This window comes from Parambassis ranga, chromosome 9, assembly GCF_900634625.1.
Source record: "Parambassis ranga chromosome 9, fParRan2.1, whole genome shotgun sequence".
NCBI lineage: Eukaryota > Metazoa > Chordata > Actinopteri > Ambassidae > Parambassis > Parambassis ranga.
Genome location: NC_041030.1, coordinates 12,777,882 through 12,803,172, shown reverse-complemented (window position 1 = coordinate 12,803,172; position 25,291 = coordinate 12,777,882). Strand labels below are relative to the sequence as shown.

At 40.5% G+C, this 25,291-nt stretch overlaps 1 protein-coding gene across 1 annotated transcript in view; it reads right to left on the bottom strand.

Annotated features, from left to right (window-relative positions):
• Positions 1-167: 167 nt before the first annotated feature.
• The window catches only part of grid2 (glutamate receptor, ionotropic, delta 2), a 410,745-nt gene continuing 385,621 nt past the window's right edge, over positions 168-25,291 (bottom strand). The window contains exons 15-16 of the mRNA XM_028414582.1: positions 10,535-10,775; positions 168-626 (exon numbers count right to left, since the gene is read on the bottom strand). Coding sequence (XP_028270383.1) covers positions 168-626; positions 10,535-10,775 — 700 coding nt within the window. The remainder of the gene's footprint in view (positions 627-10,534; positions 10,776-25,291) is intronic.

Sequence of the window (25,291 nt, the reverse complement as noted above, 5' to 3'; positions counted from 1 at the left end):
CACTCAAGCAGAAACTAAAATGAAAAAGGTTTCTATGTACACAGATCTCTATCTTCTGAATTTTTATCTCAGCCACAACATATTGGTTCTACCACCCCACCCATGACCGACTCTAACCACCTCGCCTCCTCCTACTCTTACTCCTGAACCGACTGAATCCCATCTTCTCATATGGAGGTGCCCCGGTCTGGATCATTGCCATATCCAAAGTTGGGTCCTGGACCTGTAGGCTGGTAGGGGATGGAGGACATTGTTTTAATGGGGCTGCGGAAGAAGCCACCATTGGGGGCCCTCTGCCTGAAAGGGCCAACCCCGCCAGTCCGGTGGTCCTGGAGGCCGCCACCACCACCGCCACCGAAACCAGCAGAAAATCCAGCAGCGGCTTTGGCAGATAGACTACGACTTAGGGTCTGGATCTGCTCAGGGATAAAGGTGGTAGTAGTGATGTGGGTGTTGCGGAAATCGCTGATCTGCTCGAGCGCCTGGCGAGCAGCAGGCAGCGCATCCATGTCAAGGGGTGTTAAATCGACGGAAGAGGTGGAGAACTGCTTGTGGGGGCTTTCATCCTCGGTGCACAAGCTGTTAACCCGGCGGTGTAGGTGCTCCAAGTCGATCTCCTTATCGTCCTGCAGGTGGGGAGGGGCAGGGAAGAAGAGAGGAAGAGGAAACGGTGATGGAAAATGGAAGAGATGTCAAAGGAAGGGGAGGAAAAGATATTTTGGAGAGGAGAAAAATCAAGTGACAATGTTTTAGGGTTGCAAATTTATGGGAATGTTGGAACAAGAGGAAAGTTTGATAAAGGAAGGAAGATAAGGGACATAAAGGTAGTGCAAATAAAGAAAGGAATAGTAAGGCAATGGAAAGAAGGAAACAGCAGAGTATGCCCAGAGAGGAGATAGTTAGAAAAAAGAGAAAGTGGACCAGGATCCAACCAGAATCAATGGATAGTAAAAAGAATAGTAAAAGCAAAAGAAGACAACGTGCAAACATGGCCAAACACAGATGTTGGCACAATTATAAATGAGATTCAAATTGTGGTAATTATGGTTAGGTGAGGCAATGCCAGTGACACAAAATTAAAGCAATCAAACAATTTTTGATGGACACCCGAGAGACATGGATGTGACGGGAAAAAGAGGGAAAAGAGAGGGGAGGGTAAGATGGAGGGAGGGATAGAGAAGCACACTCTGAGCTGTGGTCAGGATATTGAAAGAAAGAAACATATACACACTTCTACAAGGTCTTTAAGGGAGTGCAGATAATCTGGAATACACACAGAACAAAGCCACACTGCCATCATGCTGTGTGTTCTGCGATTCCAGATGCAAGCATTACCATATATTATCTAAACTTTAAATGAAACTTATGGGAGAGAGTTCAAATATTCAACAATACATTAATTATATTACTATATTTTGCATAGTTTCTGGCCACTAAGCCACAGAAATTCACATTGAGACTGACATCTCTTTTTCAAGTGAACTTCTACCAACTACAGTTGTCTCCTTTGCATCATACAATTCATATAATTTAATGTAAACAGCTGTAAAACAATATTTCACCTTAAATCACAGCACATTCATTAACTTAAAACTTTAACTTACAATTTAATGTAACTGAAACTTATAAAAAGCATACATTATGACTATATTCACATATAGATATCTTATCCACATTGTCTAAAGGATGGTAACACTGAGTGAGGTGTTTCATGCTTTTACTGCACAGGGTAGGATGGACAGTAGTGCAGGGACAGCTCTTTTGCAATGAATGAGGTGAGTATATAGAGAGGAAAGGGCTCAGGTGAACAGTGGGGACAGAAGAAGTTGAGTATTTGTTTGCACCACATACACGTGGCAATGTGCTTCTCTACAGGAAGGTAAGGTTTTCAGAGGTACCGGTTGGTGGACGTTGTGAGGTGTCACATGTTAGGTATCACGTTTTGATGTGTCAGGCTTCACCGTAACATTGTTCAGAGAACAGTGAGTCAGGAGTCACATTTTTAAGAATTAGTGGGTAAAGACAGATTTACTGACCGTGTCCTTTGGGTCTGGGGGGTTCTGGAGGGGGCTCTGGCCCTACTGTGTGTAGCTCACGGGCGGAGGGGACCAGCGGCGGTGCCCTCTGGTTACCATCTAAAGGAGTGTCAGTGAGAGGAAGGAGAGGACGAGGGGGCGCTGGTGTTTGTCGTGACACGATAATACACACACTAAAGGTTTGAAGGAGGGGGAGTATCAACGAGGTAGAGTCAAAAGAAATGAGGGGATGTGGAATAGAAAAGTGAATCACAAATGGTCAGTCGGCTGTCTGTGGAGGGTAACTACAAGGAGTGAGCGGAGGGACCGAAGCAAGGAACGGAGGAAGGTTATTTTTTCTTTTCTTTTTATGGTGGCAGGACCTGACTGCATACAATGTCCACTATATCATTACAGAACATTAAACCTCACAAATATCCATAACCTAAATAAACAATACATGTATGAAATGTACTGTACATCTCTAATTTACAAAGGCCTTATATGGATTAGAGAAGCCAAGTTTAGACCACTGAGTGGGTTTTTTGGCTTCATTTGGAATATGAGGTTCTGCATAAATCTCTATGTTACATAGAATAAACACCTCACTGCAGGCTTTACCTGCTTATAGCATTACAAGCCATGCAACTTGCACTGTCTGATAAAAGCTTATGCCTGTATATGGGTAGACAGCACCCTCTAATGGCAAAAAGGCATTATTGCACACATAATGAACTGGCCACAAGCCAGGTAAACAAACATTTTCAAAAAAGAGGTACGTCAAAAGAGTGGGACGTCCATCATTTTTCTTCATAAATTATCATTCATAAATCATGACATTTCAAATAGTGCTTTCATCATCACTAACCAATTATTGTATTTTTATCTTCTATTGTATGTATAACCTTGGGGTAGGAGGTGAGGTGGTGAAGGTTGTCATTCTCATTTTGGGGGTGAGCTCGGAGGGGTTGGTGGGTTCGTAGGAATGCTGCACAATCAGGGCGCAGGGAATGTCGCAGCATGCTGGGGGCTGGTAATGGGTGGCGGTGGGGGCAGTGGTGTTGGCGGTGTTGGGAATCTGGTTCTGGGTCTGACTGCCCAGGGCAAGAGGGTGCTCGTTGGGGCCGTGAGGACACGTATCGGCAGCTTGCCTGGCAGATGGACCATCTGCCTGTGTCTGGTGTGAGTTTGTGATGTGTGAGTGTGTGTGTAAGTGAAAGGGTTGAGAGACAGAGACAGAGAGAGAGAGAGGTATGAAAAAGAGATGTAGAGTAATTCAGATATATTTGTGTGTTTGTGTGCATGCAAGTTCAGTGAGAACATTAAAGAAAGCATTAAAAAAACACAACGAAAAAATAAGCCAAACAGAGGCACAGGCAGACAAACGGCAGACAGGTGGAGATAAGAGAAGGGATGAGTGACAGACAAAATCAGGCAGATGGAAGGATGTAAGGTGGAGGAGAGAGAGAAGTAAATCGGAGAGACAGATGGGTGGGGGGTGAGCGAGAAGAAAGACACGGCAGTCAGTCAGCACACACAGTTAAGCAGGTCGCTCTGTGTTGTCTCCTCAGAGAGACATTCACACAGTCGTTATATACCTGGAAAGGGGAGATGTTTAAATGCCATTTTGTATTTCTTTCTCCCTCTCTCTCTCTCTCTTTCCCCCTCGCCCGCTACACCCCTCAACACAGAGTACTTATCTACAAAAACAAAACAAAAAGGCAATATGAGAGCTTTGAGCCACAGTGACACAGATCATTGTGTAGAGTTAGAATGAGTAGACCGGCTATTCCCTATTCAACCCACAAAATAATAGAAAGGTAACCTGCTTTGTGTGTAGCAGAGATACATGGGAAGGAAGTGCCGGGTCTTCTCATGCTAAATCTACATGGATTATATGAAATATCAGACAGGGTCAAAACCACAGATGTCACCACTATGGAAGAGTTCTGACAATGAAAATTATTTCTATAGTTAGCTCTCACTTTGGATTTTTTTAGAGATACAGTGACAGAACTCTTTCATATAAACCTCTGGTTGAACATACATATATATTTGTAGGCCAAAAGGGATAAAGCAATACAGCCACCCTGTTATGTGTGAAAATGGACTTCAGACATTCATCCGACTCCCCCCCAACCCCCCAACCCTGTGAAAAAAAATGTGTTCAATCAAGTGTTCTTAAAGGGTCACTTCACCACCAAAATCTAATATTTTTTCCAGGGCCTGCAGTGCTTTTTATCCATCTGGATTCTGAAGTTATTGGCCCTATTTATTTTCTGCCAAACCCCTGCAGGCTGCAGGGAAAATATGGATCTCTGATTTTGGAATAAACTGTCCCTTTAAAGAGCACAATGGTCAGTTTTATATCCACTACACAGCACTATCATTACAAACATCAACCCAAAATAAGTTCAAATCCTTCTGAGCACAATAAAAGTCAAAAGGGAAGACTGATTTTAAACAGCACATGAGAAAATATTAAAATATATATATGTGTGTGTAATTCAAAGACCCCAAACTAGCAGGGAGACTCAATTAAAACCTACAACTTCCCTTTATTTTGGTATAAAGTTTCTAGTTAAATGTGCTCAATCATGATACATCATTATCATTGTATGGTAGTTACCAGGTCTGTGTGTCCATGTGTATACTTGTGATTTTATAAGCACGGCAGAAATGCTCATAAGCAAACTGTTTACACCAAGAAGCAGCCTTGTAGATTAAACATGTCAGCCATTCCACAACACAAAACCACAACACAAACACTGACACAGTCAGAAGCAGTTAACACAGCAGTACAACACACAGTATGAATGCAAAAGCATACAGACATGTATAGTATGTGATTATGTATGTTTTAATATAGATAAAAAACACAGAGACACAGACACAGCTTAGTTCTATAAGAGTTTGTGGGTTGTCATGTATGCACAAAGCGTGTATGTATGTAGCAAGGGAGGCCACACAGTTCGATGGATGAATATAGGCGTGATTTGTGCCAGCAATCTGAATCCATCTTAAGTTGTATAACTGAGTGTGAGGTTCCTGATTGCTGCTGGTGAGGGGAGAAACAATTACAGGCTTGTGAAGCATATTTAAATGTATAGCTTGCATTAATGGTTTTATGGTGTGATATATATATATATATGACACAGAGTCAGAGCGGTCGTCATTTTGATGCAAGCCTGACATGATGGAGGCGCTGCATGTAAGGTAGTAATGATGTGTGTGCATGCAGGTGTGAGGGCTGCTGTGTGTTATTGTGAGAGCGGCCATATTGGGGGAGGCTGTTTGTCATCTTCTGGGAGGACAAATGAGAATGTGTGTTAATGTAATCAAATTATTTTTGCACTTAATCCACAGGTCCATGAGAGGGGGAAGCCAAGTGATAATCCCAATGACATATCTGCACTCATGTACATCAATCCTGTTTTTATATTTGAACACCATGTAAATCACTATTACAGAAAATGTCTATATATGTCTGACAGAAAAGAGTGCGCAGGGACTTTGGAACTACTTCTCATGCCAAGTCTGCACTCCCAGTGCATCTTCCTAGTGCCAGTGCATCTCGCTAAGCCAAGTTTCCTAGACGCACGCATAAAGAGTGGGTCAAGGCTTTTCCTGTTTTATGTGAAGCTTGCAAAATGCACAGAGCCACATGCTCTTGGCGCAGTATGATGGTCTCAAGTGGTTCAAGCATTCAGTGTGACAGTACGATGGGGGCTAACAGGTTCCTCATTTAAAGTGACAGAGAGCAAAGTGTCTGGTGGAGTTAATTACAAGCTTTATGGTTTGCTTCACTTTATTAATTTAACTTTAAAAAAGTTGGACGACTTTAAACACACTAGACTTACTCCATTGGCCATGACTAAGGCCAAATTGCATGCAGAGGCAGAGATTTCCCCAGTCGATAAATTGCAACATATGCAATTTATCTAATTAGCTGCTTTGAAGTTGACTTAAATTTGTCTTCCTCCCTCCACTGAGTCAGGACATGCTGCAGTGGTCCCAGCTTGACTCTCTCTCTCCTGTTCCATTCTGTTCTCAGCAACCATCTTTGCAGCTGGTTGCCCATTTGAAAACAGTCTGCACAGATGGTGATTTGAGATCAGAGTACAGCATTCCCACTGTTTTACATATGACAGGGCTAATTTAAGGAGGTATAAGAAATAATATCTAAGAGTAGAGGAATCGGACACAGACAATGAACATTATATAAGGAAATAGCGTAATACTGCTGTCATATTAAGATGCACACAGCACGCTGTTTTACTTTTTTGTAAAAAGTGGGGACTGTATAGGATATAAACAATGAGCTTCCCTATCCTCACACCTGAGTTAAGCTGCTTTTTAGATGGCCGGTTTCAGAGTCAGATTTGGTTGTGGGAAAGGTAGAGGTGTGGAAGGCTTTCAGTTTCTGTTCGATGGACCGATAAGCACTTTGTTTGAAGCACACTGACTCCTTCAGGTTCAATGGTTGCTCTGAGTGAACCTTGAGCTGAACCAACAGCAATCAATAGGTCAATGCTGTGACAGGGCGAAGGATAGATGTCAGGGGTCAGCCATCAAAACCAATCACGGCTGACTGAGCCAACTTCATTTTTACCCTGGAAGCACTGAAGGGGAAATTTTAATGATGCTCTGTCGCTTAGACCTAACGTAGAGATCCCATTTGCTCCATTCTGCTAGCATATAAATGAAATCAAATTTACTATTGACACTCACTGGTGCACTGGCCTAATGGTATGCATAAAATGGGATATGCGTCTTAACAAATGTATGATCCCTAAACAGAACTCTATTATATGAAGTGCACCCATACGTGAGATCCGAATCTATAGTAGTGATTTCCTTTTGACAGACTAAATATGGAAAACCTGAACAAGAAGAATCACAGACTACCACCATTTAAATCCCTGCTGTCCCTCCTATTCACTGACTCCACTCCTGCGCTCAGTCTGGGGCTGATTCCGCTGGCTGCTCTTCCTGGCTAATGAAGATAGCGGGGTGCGGGCGTGTTTGTTTGTGCTGCGGCTAAAGCACACTGTGCTTAACATGACTTTGGGTTCAACGCAAGGTTTGGTGTCTTTGTAGCTGCTCAGTGGTACACATGACTACTGGTCTGAATGACAGATTAAAGCTGTTAACTGAGCAGGGAGTCGGAGGTAGGGGGTATATTAAGGTGTGCGTGTGTGTCCGTGTGTAACCGGAAGAAAAACAAAGTTTTCTAATAAACACTAGTAAGTTGGAGGCTAGTGTTGCAACTAATAAGCTAAAATTAACAATTATTCTAGGCACAATGGGTGAGAATCTGATATTATGATAACAATAATAACAAACAATAAATTACATTACTATGTGTGATGTGGACGAAAGGCCTAAAAATTAATCTGAGCAACATGCTGAGGCACTAAATCAACTAAGATATACAATCTATGTCTCACTTTCATCTAATAGGATGTTTATCTAATGAGTGGTGGCATGCTGGGTAAAAGTCTAATACATTTAACTTGATTTACCAATGCAATTAGATGCTACAAAATGAAATTAGGGCAGAAGCTTAGAAAAAAAGAGACTAAATCAAGTTTAAGCAGATCAGATTGCTGTTAAACATGTTGCTCTACTGTCACTACAGTTTAATGGCACATTGTGCCAGCTGAATGGGGGAATTCGTACATGGCAAGTTGCCCATGATCGAGGGAAGGTGTGTGACCTTACAGCTCCAAGGAAGAGCACAGAGCTCCTCACAAATCTAAAAACTTGTAAAGAGGAAAGGATCAACATAGAGTGCAAATAAAATTAAACACTTAACTGATCAATGAACAAACAGCCCAAAGGACATGTATTAGGTGCAATTTGCTGCAGTTTGATCTGTTTCGAGTAATTGCAGGTGGTGTATTGGACTTACTGCAGTGAGCGGAGCAATGTGAAACTTCCAAAGAGTTTGTCAAACAGGCCTGTGACCACTATAGTGATCACAGCTAATGAGAAGTGTCTTTTATTCACAAACCACCTGTTCGCCTGCATTTAGCATACAAATGTCACATTTCATTGGGGTGCAACTTAAATTCTACTAACAAAAAACTGAGACTTAAGTGAAACTAAAGTGTTGTTATGAACTAAGATTCTGATGATAACAGCGCATTTACTCATTTTTATTATTTGAAACCAATCACTTAAAGAACAAGACGTTCCTCTGAACAACCTTCCAAATCACTAGTATTTATATATTGCTATTAAAGGAAACCTGTTCTGTGACTCCTGGAAGTAGTGATGATTTATATTCCCCATCTTTTTGTCATCTTTTCTAATTTATTTCTTGGTGAAACTTTAAATTAGTATGACACCGAGTTAAGGCAATATGACAGACTTCTTCTTGTTTCTGGTAGTCTGAATCACACAGAGATGTTCAAACAGACACAGACAGCCCAAATTAGTGTTATGGTCAACATTTTTCCTCCTTTGGTAACCAGGCAACACTATCCATAATACATTGTGTTAGACCATTAATTCTCTTTAGCCATTATCCACAAGGCAAGCTTAACCTGCCCTTTCCCAAATAGCTTCTTAAAAGGGGTAACATGCAATTGTTTGAAGCTGAAGTAATTTACCTGATGGCAAAAAACATTTTCTGCTAAAAATTAATCTGCGCTGCTTCATGCCTCAGTCTAATTTGTTACCGACACATAAATAATTAACTCTAAACCAAAAGTGAAAATATTATTTCCCACATAATTACATTTCTTTCAGTTCATCAGTGGCATGTTTTGCATATCAAATTTGCTACACTTTGCTGCAATTTCACAGTTTTGATTAAAGTTATTTACACGAGCACTTTTCTCCCTCTGTGTTTTGGTAAACATAGCAGTAGGCCTGGGAGGTTACGAGGTGTGCGAAGTTGAATTAGACGATGGTTCAAGTCCTTGAAAACCTCTTTGTGGATAAAACACCTACTAAAACAGCGGAGGTTGGCTGTCACTAGTGAACAAAACCTGAGCTTTAATATGCATTAAAGGGAAATCCTCTAAACATATTGCTAACATTTGGGTTCTCTCTTTGAAGACGCTACCCGTCTTATCTATAGTGGAGCAAATAAAGCCACCACATCAACAACAGACTGCAGGGTTCCAACCAGTGGAAGATGTTGCCAGAGTCATTTTTGATTGCCTCAAATGATATCCCCGCTGAGGTGATCAACCGCACATAGCCTGATTGGATATTTCACAGGGTGCTGCTGCTAATTTACAAGGTGGAGTGTTGCCACTGCTTTTTTGGAGAGAATGCTGGTATAAATATCCGTGTTTAATAATGTGAGTCAGTGTTTCTGCCTCTGCCTCGGTCTGCGGCATTCCAACAGGCCCTCTGGCTGTTTTTTCTGTTCTGCTTTTAACAACGCTGGAGTCCTCTTTTCTGGGAAACATTAACTTTGCACTAAAAATAAGTGGTTGATTACCCTGTTGACACTGATTCATGTGCACCATCAACACCATAAAAACAACATTAATAAAGTATTAAAAAATACAGGCATGATTTTGCAGGACACCAGCATCGTTAAATGACAGCGCTAATATATAGAATAGTAGAATAATTGATCTAGAAGATGTAGGAAACGTACGAGGCATGCAGCAGCTACCTTACCTAATGCCTCTTTGTGTATTTGATAATGGATGTGTTGCCCAGGCCATAAATTATTAGTTCATACTTAATGTCGGATATCTTACTTGGCATCCTTATAAAGTGGATTTGCTGTAATTAGAATTAGGAGTGACTTAAAAATTAACTCTCTCTTTAATTAAGTTGAATTTGTTGCTTAATTCAGTTTACACTCACATTCAATTTGCTTTTGGCAGTGAAAGTCTCTTTGGTTAATCATTTTGATAATTTGATGGTAACTTTAATTACACAAACACTTAGAATTAATAACAGACAGGCTGCTCTACAAGCCCACAGTCCTATCGTGGCTGTGACTGTGGGTGAAGGTGAAATGAATATAATGTTCTCAGGGCTTCTGAAAACATCCTACATGATTTGACCTTTCTTTCTCTACCTGAGTACCCAGAGATTTACGCAAAAGAAAAGAGCTAATGAGGGACTTCTAGAATTATTTTTGACAGATGAAAAAGCCTGGCAACACATACCTGCATCACGAGAGAATGTGCAAATGTACTTTAAGAGAAGTGGTAGTGTGAAAGTGAGAGGTCCCAGATGTTGTCAGTGCTCCTCAAGGCTCCACTCATTTGTCCATCAGCACTCTTTCATCATGACTTTGAGGCTTTGTCATTTTGCTAGAGGAGATTTTATGTTAAATTCTTCCTCCCCTTGTCTCAGCTGGGCTTGCAATGAACCCATCTTTTACTCCATCAATATCCATTGTCTCTTACTATGCTGCCATTTGTCTTACCTTATTCCCTTTGTACCTATTACACATTTTCCTCCCTTCTCAATGATCTATTGTACAGTAGGCCCTCTCTGCACCACTTTTAATCCTCTCAGTCACCCATCCATCCCCCTACCTCCTTGGAGGGGACCCTGGATCCCTTCCTTCTTGACCACCAGCTTTCCACCATGGCAATGAGACAGGAAAGCACCACTCCGGCTGCCAGGACGCAGAAAACACCAGCGAAGCTGTGGATATCAAGGGCATTGCCACGCTGTCGTGTCTGGACTGAGCTGTAGAGGTCACAGGGGCTGTCCTTGGGCCACCACTTCAGCTTCAATATATCCATGTCACCATTCTGCTGCAGTTCCAGGATTCTAGGGTGAAGGAAGGAGACATGCATTCAGTACTTTAAATATAGCCTACATATAACCCATTACAATATATTTTATTTATTTAGATCAGATAACTGAAATGTCAGCACAAAAGTAGATATGAAAAGACAGACATGCATGTACACAAATAGATTAGCAGCAAGCCAGCAGCGACTATCAGACGGTAATTAAGTAATTAATTGTGCCTGAGTGTCATTCTCATGATTGCAGAGTCAAAATGATTCTTATCCATTCAAAAACAATCATGGGAAATGAAGTATTTGCATAAGTCAATTGCACAAAACCTGAAAAAGCCGCAGCCTCACTGCAGTCGCTGTTACTCCATTCCTCCATTTGAGGGCAGTGTTTGCCTGTTAACTTTTTCCCGATCCCTGACAACCATATTGGGCTGTCAAACTCATTATGGCCAACATTAATATGTTTTGCAGCACAGCGCGAGTACACTGCCACAATGTCATTATGCTGCCTAGCTTTAGTCCCACGATTGCACGATTGATGGCTTCAGAGAGGATACAGCTCAGAGGTTGATGGGGTCCCTCTGTTAGCCTTCAGCTTATTATTTAACTGGGTCGTTCATTTTGGTTTGGATGAGAGCTGCAGACACACAGGCGTACAGATATTTAAGAGGTGATCTAGCATGGGGTGGGGGGGGGGGGTACAGATACTGAGAGACAAAAAGGAAAATAGGAGTCTGGGAAAATGCACATACCTCCCTAACAGACGCTTACATTCTACACAAACCACAATAATCAGCTATAGAACAACACAAGCTCATTGATTGACACACACAGTCAGACATACTCAAACCAAACCATAAGTATATATACACAAACTTAACCGGCATTGAAACATATGCACTCTGAGACAGATGTTTCCAATTATCTGCAGAACTTCCTGGGGGCAAACGCCTCCTTCAATTTCAATGACAACATGAATGACAGTGCCCATCTCTCACCTTCATTTTGCCTCATTCAGAACACACAAAACTGAACGAATTCCATCAAGAAATGCTAATGGACCCTGCAGATAGTTTACATAATTAATTTCAGCTAGAGCGACTACAAAAAAATTTGAGCTCTATAACCGCACCACTTTCATTTGGGGACATACTCTTATCACTCCCTGAGCTGCTGGAGAAAAGAGGAAAAGAGAAGAACAAACAAATGTGCACGACAAAGCCGCTCTCTAATGAGAGATCATGTCCACCAACTGCCGGCTTGATTGTGGGATTGTTTGGCTCAGATCTGTGCTGGTCTGCACAAAGATTAGATAAGACTTTCATATCATTAACATGCAACATTGGCTCAAAACAAATTCAATTAACCCGATCGGATCTCTGTAGTAGAAATAGGACCAGCCAAGTAAATCGTGGTTTGTACACACTGTATTAACCCTGCATACTTGTTTTAGCAGTGATGTGTCGCTTCAGACTCAGATATTGTACAACACAGAGACTTTTGCCTCTGAAATTGCTTCATGCTTGACCACTCTGTGCACCCTCTCAGCAAGAGAGCTGAAGGAGCAACAGCCCAAAGTACCGTTGCATGCAGGGAACAGTCAACAGCGCTTGTATTTAGCTGCCTGCTTAAAAAGAACCATCCACATGATTCGATTTTTTCTTTGAATCTTTAGTGACGAACATGATAAGCTGTCCCAGATATCCAGCATGGTTTCTGATTTCATTGGAACTACTTTTCAACTACTTTTTAGAAATAATGTGTCACCAGGTCTATTTAGGTGATGATTTGATTGAACAGTGCTGTTAATAATCAGTAGCCTGAGCGTCACCACTCTGGCTGCAGTTTTGTGTTGTTTTTAGCTTTGGTATTGAAATGTGAACACTTGAACACACACACACACTGAATCAAGAGAAAGTATTAGAGTAGTCTACATGTAAACTGTACATAAATACAGATATAGAATACCACCTTTATTTATTTATATTCAGTGAGTCATGGTTGTCTTGTAAAAGGTTTAATTAGTTTGATTGCCGTTGCTAGGCAATCAAACTCTTGTTCTTCTACGTCTTTATTATTATTATTATTATTATTAGTTTGATTGCCATGGCAATCAAACTCTTGTTCTTCTACGTCTTTATTAGTTTGATTGCCATGGCAATCAAACTCTTGTTCTTCTACGTCTTTATTATTAGTTTGATTGCCGTTGCTAGGCAATCAAACTCTTGTTCTTCTACGTCTTTATTAGTTTGATTGCCATGGCAATCAAACTCTTGTTCTTCTACGTCTTTATTATTAGTTTGATTGCCGTTGCTAGGCAATCAAACTCTTGTTCTTCTACGTCTTTATTATTATTATTATTATTATTCTTCCGTACGTTTTTTGGCTCAGCATATCTTCAGAATGCATGGGCCGATTCAAACCATTCAAACATCAAAAGATTCAGCTCATGCAGGACATTCCCGGAAACCTTCAATAATAATTACAAATATTATAATATTAAAAATATTAAACATTTTCCACCCTCAAATTAACATTGGAGTCAATGGGAGAGCCCTTCAAACCATGCATTTTGCAAAATGCTACTGCTCCTACAAATATTAAGTTAGAGAAACCATTCGAGGCTTAAAATACTTCCAACGTCTTGGTCTTCAAAAGTTGTATTCAGAATTTGGAAGTTCAGCTCCGTCTTCAAATGCCAGGGGATTAAAGATGAAGTGGTTTTTGAGGTCTCTTCTGAGTTTAACATTAGTGTGTATTGCGTGGAATGTTGGGAGCTAGAGTGGGTGAGTCATCGCTCAGAGTGCGGGAGGGAAAAAAATTAAACCAGTTTCTGCGTTTCTATCCTGCTGTCACGTCTGCACCTTTTATCTGACAGGGATAATTTGGCCACCAGTTCGAAGGAAAAATGGTCTGGGTTCTGTTGGTGTCGGTCTTAAAACTCAACACCAAACAGTTTTGCCTGTAGATCGAGCTGTTCGGGGAGAGTGCCGGTCATTCCTCCATTAAGACATAATGTAAAACCAAAAACAGAGAAGCAGAGCTGCCATATTTTCTAACTCGCCGCCATCTCCACATCTTCGACATCCCAGACATAAAAATCGTACCAGTTGTAGAGCAACTTCTTGGGATTCTGACGGTGTTCTTATTTTTTGTCTAAAGTCTTCGGTTTGGAGAATATGAGACGTTGTTCGGAGGGTGGTTTTACATAGGAAATGCATTAGGAGGGGGAAAGAGAGCTGCAGTTAGGGGCAGCTGATAAACATTCCGGTTGCCATGGATGCAGGCAGGCAGGCAGGCAGGCAGGGCTGTTACCATGGTGACATGCTGACACACTAGAAGCATACAAAGCGGCCATATTTGTAGTCTTTATCAGACTTTAAGCATTATATCTGTCATATTGATCATCCTTCAGCTGTATACTACTTTTCCACATTCAAATCACACAGCCTGAGCTTCTTATAGTCTTATGGTATTATTCCACCCTCAGACCTTTCATATGGTATATTCACAGGCTATTCTTTAAGGTTGTGACTTCATACTGTTCTTGTCTTCAGCTGTTTCTCTTTCATATCTTCATAATATTAAAACATTTTCTACTTTTCCAGATAAGAGCTTCATCTTTCTAAATTCTTAACTGTGTTTCAGCAAATTAAGTTCAGATTGCAGTTTCTCCAGCAATTCAGAGCAATCGTTCACATCAGCATTCAAAGCAATGCTTCAGCTGCGGCAATCAAACTTGCATTTTCTTCAGGAAATGCTTTTCTAGTTATTATTATTATTCTTCCGTACGTTTTTTGGCTCAGCATATCTTCAGAATGCATGGGCCGATTCAAACCATTCAAACATCAAAAGATTCAGCTCATTAAGGACATTCCCGGAAACCTTCAATAATAATTACAAATATTATAATATTAAAAATATTAAACATTTTCCACCCTCAAATTAACATTGGAGTCAATGGGAGAGCCCTTCAAACCATGCATTTTGCAAAATGCTACTGCTCCTACAAATATTAAGTTAGAGAAACCATTCGAGGCTTAAAATACTTCCAACGTCTTGGTCTTCAAAAGTTGTATTCAGAATTTGGAAGTTCAGCTCCGTCTTCAAATGATAGGGGATTAAAGATGAAGTGGTTTTTGAGGTCTCTTCTGAGTTTAACATTAGTGTGTATTGCGTGGAATGTTGGGAGCTAGAGTGGGTGAGTCATCGCTCAGAGTGCGGGAGGGAAAAAAATTAAACCAGTTTCTGCGTTTCTATCCTGCTGTCACGTCTGCACCTTTTATCTGACAGGGATAATTTGGCCACCAGTTCGAAGGAAAAATGGTCTGGGTTCTGTTGGTGTCGGTCTTAAAACTCAACACCAAACAGTTTTGCCTGTAGATCGAGCTGTTCGGGGAGAGTGCCGGTCATTCCTCCATTAAGACATAATGTAAAACCAAAAACAGAGAAGCAGAGCTGCCATATTTTCTAACTCGCCGCCATCTCCACATCTTCGACATCCCAGACATAAAAATCGTACCAGTTGTAGAGCAACTTCTTGGGATTCTGACGGTGTTCTTATTTTTTGTCTAAAGTCTTCGGTTTGGAGAATATGAGACGTTGTTCGGAGGGTGGTTTTACATAGGAAATGCATTAGGAGGGGGAAAGAGAGCTGCAGTTAGGGGCAGCTGATAAACATTCTGGTTGCCATGGATGCAGGCAGGCAGGCAGGCAGGCAGGGCCGTTACCATGGTGACAGACTGACTCACTAGAAGCATACAAAGCGGCCATATTTGTAGTCTTTATCAGACTTTAAGCATTATATCTGTCATATTGATCATCCTTCAGCTGTATACTACTTTTCCACATTCAAATCACACAGCCTGAGCTTCTTATAGTCTTATGGTATTATTCCACCCTCAGACCTTTCATATGGTATATTCACAGGCTATTCTTTCAGGTCGTGACTTCATACTGTTCTTGTCTTCAGCTGTTTCTCTTTCATATCTTCATAATATTAAAACATTTTCTACTTTTCCAGATAAGAGCTTCATCTTTCTAAATTCTTAACTGTGTTTCAGCAAATTAAGTTCAGATTGCAGATTCTCCAGCAATTCAGAGCAATCACTCACATCAGCGTTCAAAGCAATGCTTCAGCTGCGGCAATCAAACTTGCATTTTCTTCAGGAAATGCTTTTCTAGTTATTAGTTTGATTGCCATGGCAATCAAACTCTTGTTCTTCTACGTCTTTATTATTATTATTATTATTCTTCCGTACGTTTTTTGGCTCATCATATCTTCAGAATGCATGGGCCGATTCAAACCATTCAAACATCAAAAGATTCAGCTCATGCAGGACATTCCCGGAAACCTTCAATAATAATTACAAATATTATAATATTAAAAATATTAAACATTTTCCACCCTCAAATTAACATTGGAGTCAATGGGAGAGCCCTTCAAACCATGCATTTTGCAAAATGCTACTGCTCCTACAAATATTAAGTTAGAGAAACCATTCGAGGCTTAAAATACTTCCAATGTCTTGGTCTTCAAAAGTTGTATTCAGAATTTGGAAGTTCAGCTCCGTCTTCAAATGATAGGGGATTAAAGATGAAGTGGTTTTTGAGGTCTCTTCTGAGTTTAACATTAGTGTGTATTGCGTGGAATGTTGGGAGCTAGAGTGGGTGAGTCATCGCTCAGAGTGCGGGAGGGAAAAAAATTAAACCAGTTTCTGCGTTTCTATCCTGCTGTCACGTCTGCACCTTTTATCTGACAGGGATAATTTGGCCACCAGTTCGAAGGAAAAATGGTCTGGGTTCTGTTGGTGTCGGTCTTAAAACTCAACACCAAACAGTTTTGCCTGTAGATCGAGCTGTTCGGGGAGAGTGCCGGTCATTCCTCCATTAAGACATAATGTAAAACCAAAAACAGAGAAGCAGAGCTGCCATATTTTCTAACTCGCCGCCATCTCCACATCTTCGACATCCCAGACATAAAAATCGTACCAGTTGTAGAGCAACTTCTTGGGATTCTGACGGTGTTCTTATTTTTTGTCTAAAGTCTTCGGTTTGGAGAATATGAGACGTTGTTCGGAGGGTGGTTTTTCATAGGAAATGCATTAGGAGGGGGAAAGAGAGCTGCAGTTAGGGGCAGCTGATAAACATTCCGGTTGCCATGGATGCAGGCAGGCAGGCAGGCAGGCAGGGCTGTTACCATGGTGACATGCTGACACACTAGAAGCATACAAAGCGGCCATATTTGTAGTCTTTATCAGACTTTAAGCATTATATCTGTCATATTGATCATCCTTCAGCTGTATACTACTTTTCCACATTCAAATCACACAGCCTGAGCTTCTTATAGTCTTATGGTATTATTCCACCCTCAGACTTTTCATATGGTATATTCACAGGCTATTCTTTAAGGTCGTGACTTCATACTGTTCTTGTCTTCAGCTGTTTCTCTTTCATATCTTCATAATATTAAAACATTTTCTACTTTTCCAGATAAGAGCTTCATCTTTCTAAATTCTTAACTGTGTTTCAGCAAATTAAGTTCAGATTGCAGATTCTCCAGCAATTCAGAGCAATCGTTCACATCAGCATTCAAAGCAATGCTTCAGCTGCGGCAATCAAACTTGCATTTTCTTCAGGAAATGCTTTTCTAGTTATTATTATTATTATTATTATTCTTCCGTACGTTTTTTGGCTCAGCATATCTTCAAAATGCATGGGCCGATTCAAACCATTCAAACATCAAAAGATTCAGCTCATTAAGGACATTCCCGGAAACCTTCAATAATAATTACAAATATTATAATATTAAAAATATTTAACATTTTCCACCCTCAAATTAACATTGAAGTCAATGGGAGAGCCCTTCAAACCATGCATTTTGCAAAATGCTACTGCTCCTACAAATATTAAGTTAGAGAAACCATTCGAGGCTTAAAATACTTCCAACGTCTTGGTCTTCAAAAGTTGTATTCAGAATTTGGAAGTTCAGCTCCGTCTTCAAATGATAGGGGATTAAAGATGAAGTGGTTTTTGAGGTCTCTTCTGAGTTTAACATTAGTGTGTATTGCGTGGAATGTTGGGAGCTAGAGTGGGTGAGTCATCGCTCAGAGTGCGGGAGGGAAAAAAATTAAACCAGTTTCTGCGTTTCTATCCTGCTGTCACGTCTGCACCTTTTATCTGACAGGGATAATTTGGCCACCAGTTCGAAGGAAAAATGGTCTGGGTTCTGTTGGTGTCGGTCTTAAAACTCAACACCAAACAGTTTTGCCTGTAGATCGAGCTGTTTGGGGAGAGTGCCGGTCATTCCTCCATTAAGACATAATGTAAAACCAAAAACAGAGAAGCAGAGCTGCCATATTTTCTAACTCGCCGCCATCTCCACATCTTCGACATCCCAGACATAAAAATCGTACCAGTTGTAGAGCAACTTCTTGGGATTCTGACGGTGTTCTTATTTTTTGTCTAAAGTCTTCGGTTTGGAGAATATGAGACGTTGTTCGGAGGGTGGTTTTACATAGGAAATGCATTAGGAGGGGGAAAGAGAGCTGCAGTTAGGGGCAGCTGATAAACATTCCGGTTGCCATGGATGCAGGCAGGCAGGCAGGCAGGCAGGGCCGTTACCATGGTGACAGACTGACTCACTAGAAGCATACAAAGCAGCCATATTTGTAGTCTTTATCAGACTTTAAGCATTATATCTGTCACATTGATCATCCTTCAGCTGTATACTACTTTTCCACATTCAAATCACACAGCCTGAGCTTCTTATAGTCTTATGGTATTATTCCACCCTCAGACCTTTCATATGGTATATTCACAGGCTATTCTTTCAGGTCGTGACTTCATACTGTTCTTGTCTTCAGCTGTTTCTCTTTCATATCTTCATAATATTAAAACATTTTCTACTTTTCCAGATAAGAGCTTCATCTTTCTAAATTCTTAACTGTGTTTCAGCAAATTAAGTTCAGATTGCAGATTCTCCAGCAATTCAGAGCAATCGTTCACATCAGCATTCAAAGCAATGCTTCAGCTGCGGCAATCAAACTTGCATTTTCTTCAGGAAATGCTTTTCTAGTTATTATTATTATTCTTCCGTACGTTTTTTGGCTCAGCATATCTTCAGAATGCATGGGCCGATTCAAACCATTCAAACATCAAAAGATTCAGCTCATTCAGGACATTCCCGGAAACCTTCAATAATAATTACAAATATTATAATATTAAAAATATTAAACATTTTCCACCCTCAAATTAACATTGGAGTCAATGGGAGAGCCCTTCAAACCATGCATTTTGCAAAATGCTACTGCTCCTACAAATATTAAGTTAGAGAAACCATTCGAGGCTTAAAATACTTCCAACGTCTTGGTCTTCAAAAGTTGTATTCAGAATTTGGAAGTTCAGCTCCGTCTTCAAATACCAGGGGATTAAAGATGAAGTGGTTTTTGAGGTCTCTTCTGAGTTTAACATTAGTGTGTATTGCGTGGAATGTTGGGAGCTAGAGTGGGTGAGTCATCGCTCAGAGTGCGGGAGGGAAAAAAATTAAACCAGTTTCTGCGTTTCTATCCTGCTGTCACGTCTGCACCTTTTATCTGACAGGGATAATTTGGCCACCAGTTTGAAGGAAAAATGGTCTGGGTTCTGTTGGTGTCAGTCTTAAAACTCAACACCAAACAGTTTTGCCTGTAGATCGAGCTGTTCGGGGAGAGTGCCGGTCATTTCTCCATTAAGACATAATGTAAAACCAAAAACAGAGAAGCAGAGCTGCCATATTTTCTAACTCGCCGCCATCTCCACATCTTCGACATCCCAGACATAAAAATCGTACCAGTTGTAGAGCAACTTCTTGGGATTCTGACGGTGTTCTTATTTTTTGTCTAAAGTCTTCGGTTTGGAGAATATGAGACGTTGTTCGGAGGGTGGTTTTACATAGGAAATGCATTAGGAGGGGGAAAGAGAGCTGCAGTTAGGGGCAGCTGATAAACATTCCGGTTGCCATGGATGCAGGCAGGCAGGCAGGCAGGCAGGGCTGTTACCATGGTGACATGCTGACACACTAGAAGCATACAAAGCGGCCATATTTGTAGTCTTTATCAGACTTTAAGCATTATATCTGTCAAATTGATCATCCTTCAGCTGTATACTACTTTTCCACATTCAAATCACACAGCCTGAGCTTCTTATAGTCTTATGGTATTATTCCACCCTCAGACCTTTCATATGGTATATTCACAGGCTATTCTTTAAGGTCGTGACTTCATACTGTTCTTGTCTTCAGCTGTTTCTCTTTCATATCTTCATAATATTAAAACATTTTCTACTTTTCCAGATGAGAGCTTCATCTTTCTAAATTCTTAACTGTGTTTCAGCAAATTAAGTTCAGATTGCAGATTCTCCAGCAATTCAGAGCAATCGTTCACATCAGCGTTCAAAGCAATGCTTCAGCTGCGGCAATCAAACTTGCATTTTCTTCAGGAAATGCTTTTCTAGTTATTATTATTATTATTCTTCCGTACGTTTTTTGGCTCAGCATATCTTCAGAATGCATGGGCCGATTCAAACCATTCAAACATCAAAAGATTCAGCTCATTCAGGACATTCCCGGAAACCTTCAATAATAATTACAAATATTATAATATTAAAAATATTAAACATTTTCCACCCTCAAATTAACATTGGAGTCAATGGGAGAGCCCTTCAAACCATGCATTTTGCAAAATGCTACTGCTCCTACAAATATTAAGTTAGAGAAACCATTCGAGGCTTAAAATACTTCCAATGTCTTGGTCTTCAAAAGTTGTATTCAGAATTTGGAAGTTCAGCTCCGTCTTCAAATGATAGGGGATTAAAGATGAAGTGGTTTTTGAGGTCTCTTCTCAGTTTAACATTAGTGTGTATTGCGTGGAATGTTGGGAGCTAGAGTGGGTGAGTCATTGCTCAGAGTGCGGGAGGGAAAAAAATTAAACCAGTTTCTGCGTTTCTATCCTGCTGTCACGTCTGCACCTTTTATCTGACAGGGATAATTTGGCCACCAGTTCGAAGGAAAAATGGTCTGGGTTCTGTTGGTGTCGGTCTTAAAACTCAACACCAAACCATTTTGCCTGTAGATCGAGCTGTTCGGGGAGAGTGCCGGTCATTCCTCCATTAAGACATAATGTAAAACCAAAAACAGAGAAGCAGAGCTGCCATATTTTCTAACTCGCCGCCATCTCCACATCTTCGACATCCCAGACATAAAAATCGTACCAGTTGTAGAGCAACTTCTTGGGATTCTGACGGTGTTCTTATTTTTTGTCTAAAGTCTTCGGTTTGGAGAATATGAGACGTTGTTCGGAGGGTGGTTTTACATAGGAAATGCATTAGGAGGGGGAAAGAGAGCTGCAGTTAGGGGCAGCTGATAAACATTCCGGTTGCCATGGATGCAGGCAGGCAGGCAGGCAGGCAGGCAGGGCCGTTACCATGGTGACAGACTGACTCACTAGAAGCATACAAAGCAGCCATATTTGTAGTCTTTATCAGACTTTAAGCATTATATCTGTCATATTGATCATCCTTCAGCTGTATACTACTTTTCCACATTCAAATCACACAGCCTGAGCTTCTTATAGTCTTATGGTATTATTCCACCCTCAGACCTTCCATATGGTATATTCACAGGCTATTCTTTAAGGTCGTGACTTCATACTGTTCTTGTCTTCAGCTGTTTCTCTTTCATATCTTCATAATATTAAAACATTTTCTACTTTTCCAGATAAGAGCTTCATCTTTCTAAATTCTTAACTGTGTTTCAGCAAATTAAGTTCAGATTGCAGATTCTCCAGCAATTCAGAGCAATCGTTCACATCAGCGTTCAAAGCAATGCTTCAGCTGCGGCAATCAAACTTGCATTTTCTTCAGGAAATGCTTTTCTAGTTATTAGTTTGATTGCCATGGCAATCAAACTCTTGTTCTTCTACGTCTTTATTATTATTATTATTCTTCCGTACGTTTTTTGGCTCAGCATATCTTCAGAATGCATGGGCCGATTCAAACCATTCAAACATCAAAAGATTCAGCTCATGCAGGACATTCCCGGAAACCTTCAATAATAATTACAAATATTATAATATTAAAAATATTAAACATTTTCCACCCTCAAATTAACATTGGAGTCAATGGGAGAGCCCTTCAAACCATGCATTTTGCAAAATGCTACTGCTCCTACAAATATTAAGTTAGAGAAACCATTCGAGGCTTAAAATACTTCCAATGTCTTGGTCTTCAAAAGTTGTATTCAGAATTTGGAAGTTCAGCTCCGTCTTCAAATGATAGGGGATTAAAGATGAAGTGGTTTTTGAGGTCTCTTCTGAGTTTAACATTAGTGTGTATTGCGTGGAATGTTGGGAGCTAGAGTGGGTGAGTCATCGCTCAGAGTGCGGGAGGGAAAAAAATTAAACCAGCTTCTGCGTTTCTATCCTGCTGTCACGTCTGCACCTTTTATCTGACAGGGATAATTTGGCCACCAGTTCGAAGGAAAAATGGTCTGGGTTCTGTTGGTGTCGGTCTTAAAACTCAACACCAAACAGTTTTGCCTGTAGATCGAGCTGTTCGGGGAGAGTGCCGGTCATTCCTCCATTAAGACATAATGTAAAACCAAAAACAGAGAAGCAGAGCTGCCATATTTTCTAACTCGCCGCCATCTCCACATCTTCGACATCCCAGACATAAAAATCGTACCAGTTGTAGAGCAACTTCTTGGGATTCTGACGGTATTCTTATTTTTTGTCTAAAGTCTTCGGTTTGGAGAATATGAGACGTTGTTCGGAGGGTGGTTTTACATAGGAAATGCATTAGGAGGGGGAAAGAGAGCTGCAGTTAGGGGCAGCTGATAAACATTCCGGTTGCCATGGATGCAGGCAGGCAGGCAGGCAGGCAGGGCCGTTACCATGGTGACAGACTGACTCACTAGAAGCATACAAAGCAGCCATATTTGTAGTCTTTATCAGACTTTAAGCATTATATCTGTCATATTGATCATCCTTCAGCTGTATACTACTTTTCCACATTCAAATCACACAGCCTGAGCTTCTTATAGTCTTATGGTATTATTCCACCCTCAGACCTTTCATATGGTATATTCACAGGCTATTCTTTAAGGTCGTGACTTCATACTGTTCTTGTCTTCAGCTGTTTCTCTTTCATATCTTCATAATATTAAAACATTTTCTACTTTTCCAGATAAGAGCTTCATCTTTCTAAATTCTTAACTGTGTTTCAGCAAATTAAGTTCAGATTGCAAATTCTCCAGCAATTCAGAGCAATCACTCACATCAGCGTTCAAAGCAATGCTTCAGCTGCGGCAATCAAACTTGCATTTTCTTCAGGAAATGCTTTTCTAGTTATTATTATTATTATTCTTCCGTACGTTTTTTGGCTCAGCATATCTTCAGAATGCATGGGCCGATTCAAACCATTCAAACATCAAAAGATTCAGCTCATGCAGGACATTCCCGGAAACCTTCAATAATAATTACAAATATTATAATATTAAAAATATTAAACATTTTCCACCCTCAAATTAACATTGGAGTCAATGGGAGAGCCCTTCAAACCATGCATTTTGCAAAATGCTACTGCTCCTACAAATATTAAGTTAGAGAAACCATTCGAGGCTTAAAATACTTCCAACGTCTTGGTCTTCAAAAGTTGTATTCAGAATTTGGAAGTTCAGCTCCGTCTTCAAATGCCAGGGGATTAAAGATGAAGTGGTTTTTGAGGTCTCTTCTGAGTTTAACATTAGTGTGTATTGCGTGGAATGTTGGGAGCTAGAGTGGGTGAGTCATCGCTCAGAGTGCGGGAGGGAAAAAAATTAAACCAGTTTCTGCGTTTCTATCCTGCTGTCACGTCTGCACCTTTTATCTGACAGGGATAATTTGGCCACCAGTTCGAAGGAAAAATGGTCTGGGTTCTGTTGGTGTCGGTCTCAAAACTCAACACCAAACAGTTTTGCCTGTAGATCGAGCTGTTCGGGGAGAGTGCCGGTCATTCCTCCATTAAGACATAATGTAAAACCAAAAACAGAGAAGCAGAGCTGCCATATTTTCTAACTCGCCGCCATCTCCACATCTTCGACATCCCAGACATAAAAATCGTACCAGGTGTAGAGCAACTTCTTGGGATTCTGACGGTGTTCTTATTTTTTGTCTAAAGTCTTCGGTTTGGAGAATATGAGACGTTGTTCGGAGGGTGGTTTTACATAGGAAATGCATTAGGAGGGGGAAAGAGAGCTGCAGTTAGGGGCAGCTGATAAACATTCCGGTTGCCATGGATGCAGGCAGGCAGGCAGGCAGGGAGGGCCGTTACCATGGTGACAGACTGACTCACTAGAAGCATACAAAGCAGCCATATTTGTAGTCTTTATCAGACTTTAAGCATTATATCTGTCATATTGATCATCCTTCAGCTGTATACTACTTTTCCACATTCAAATCACACAGCCTGAGCTTCTTATAGTCTTATGGTATTATTCCACCCTCAGACCTTTCATATGGTATATTCACAGGCTATTCTTTAAGGTTGTGACTTCATACTGTTCTTGTCTTCAGCTGTTTCTCTTTCATATCTTCATAATATTAAAACATTTTCTACTTTTCCAGATAAGAGCTTCATCTTTCTAAATTCTTAACTGTGTTTCAGCAAATTAAGTTCAGATTGCAGATTCTCCAGCAATTCAGAGCAATCGTTCACATCAGCATTCAAAGCAATGCTTCAGCTGCGGCAATCAAACTTGCATTTTCTTCAGGAAATGCTTTTCTAGTTAGTTTGATTGCCGTTGCTAGGCAATCAAACTCTTGTTCTTCTACGTCTTTATTATTATTATTAGTTTGATTGCCATGGCAATCAAACTCTTGTTCTTCTACGTCTTTATTATTAGTTTGATTGCTGCAAAGCAATCAAACTATTGTTATTCTACGTCTTTATTATTCTTATTATTCTTCCGTACGTTTTTTGGCTCAGCATATCTTCAGAATGCATGGGCCGATTCAAACCATTCAAACATCAAAAGATTCAGCTCATTCAGGACATTCCCGGAAACCTTCAATAATAATTACAAATATTATAATATTAAAAATATTAAACATTTTCCACCCTCAAATTAACATTGGAGTCAATGGGAGAGCCCTTCAAACCATGCATTTTGCAAAATGCTACTGCTCCTACAAATATTAAGTTAGAGAAACCATTCGAGGCTTAAAATACTTCCAACGTCTTGGTCTTCAAAAGTTGTATTCAGAATTTGGAAGTTCAGCTCCGTCTTCAAATAACAGGGGATTAAAGATGAAGTGGTTTTTGAGGTCTCTTCTGAGTTTAACATTAGTGTGTATTGCGTGGAATGTTGGGAGCTAGAGTGGGTGAGTCATCGCTCAGAGTGCGGGAGGGAAAAAAATTAAACCAGTTTCTGCGTTTCTATCCTGCTGTCACGTCTGCACCTTTTATCTGACAGGGATAATTTGGCCACCAGTTCGAAGGAAAAATGGTCTGGGTTCTGTTGGTGTCGGT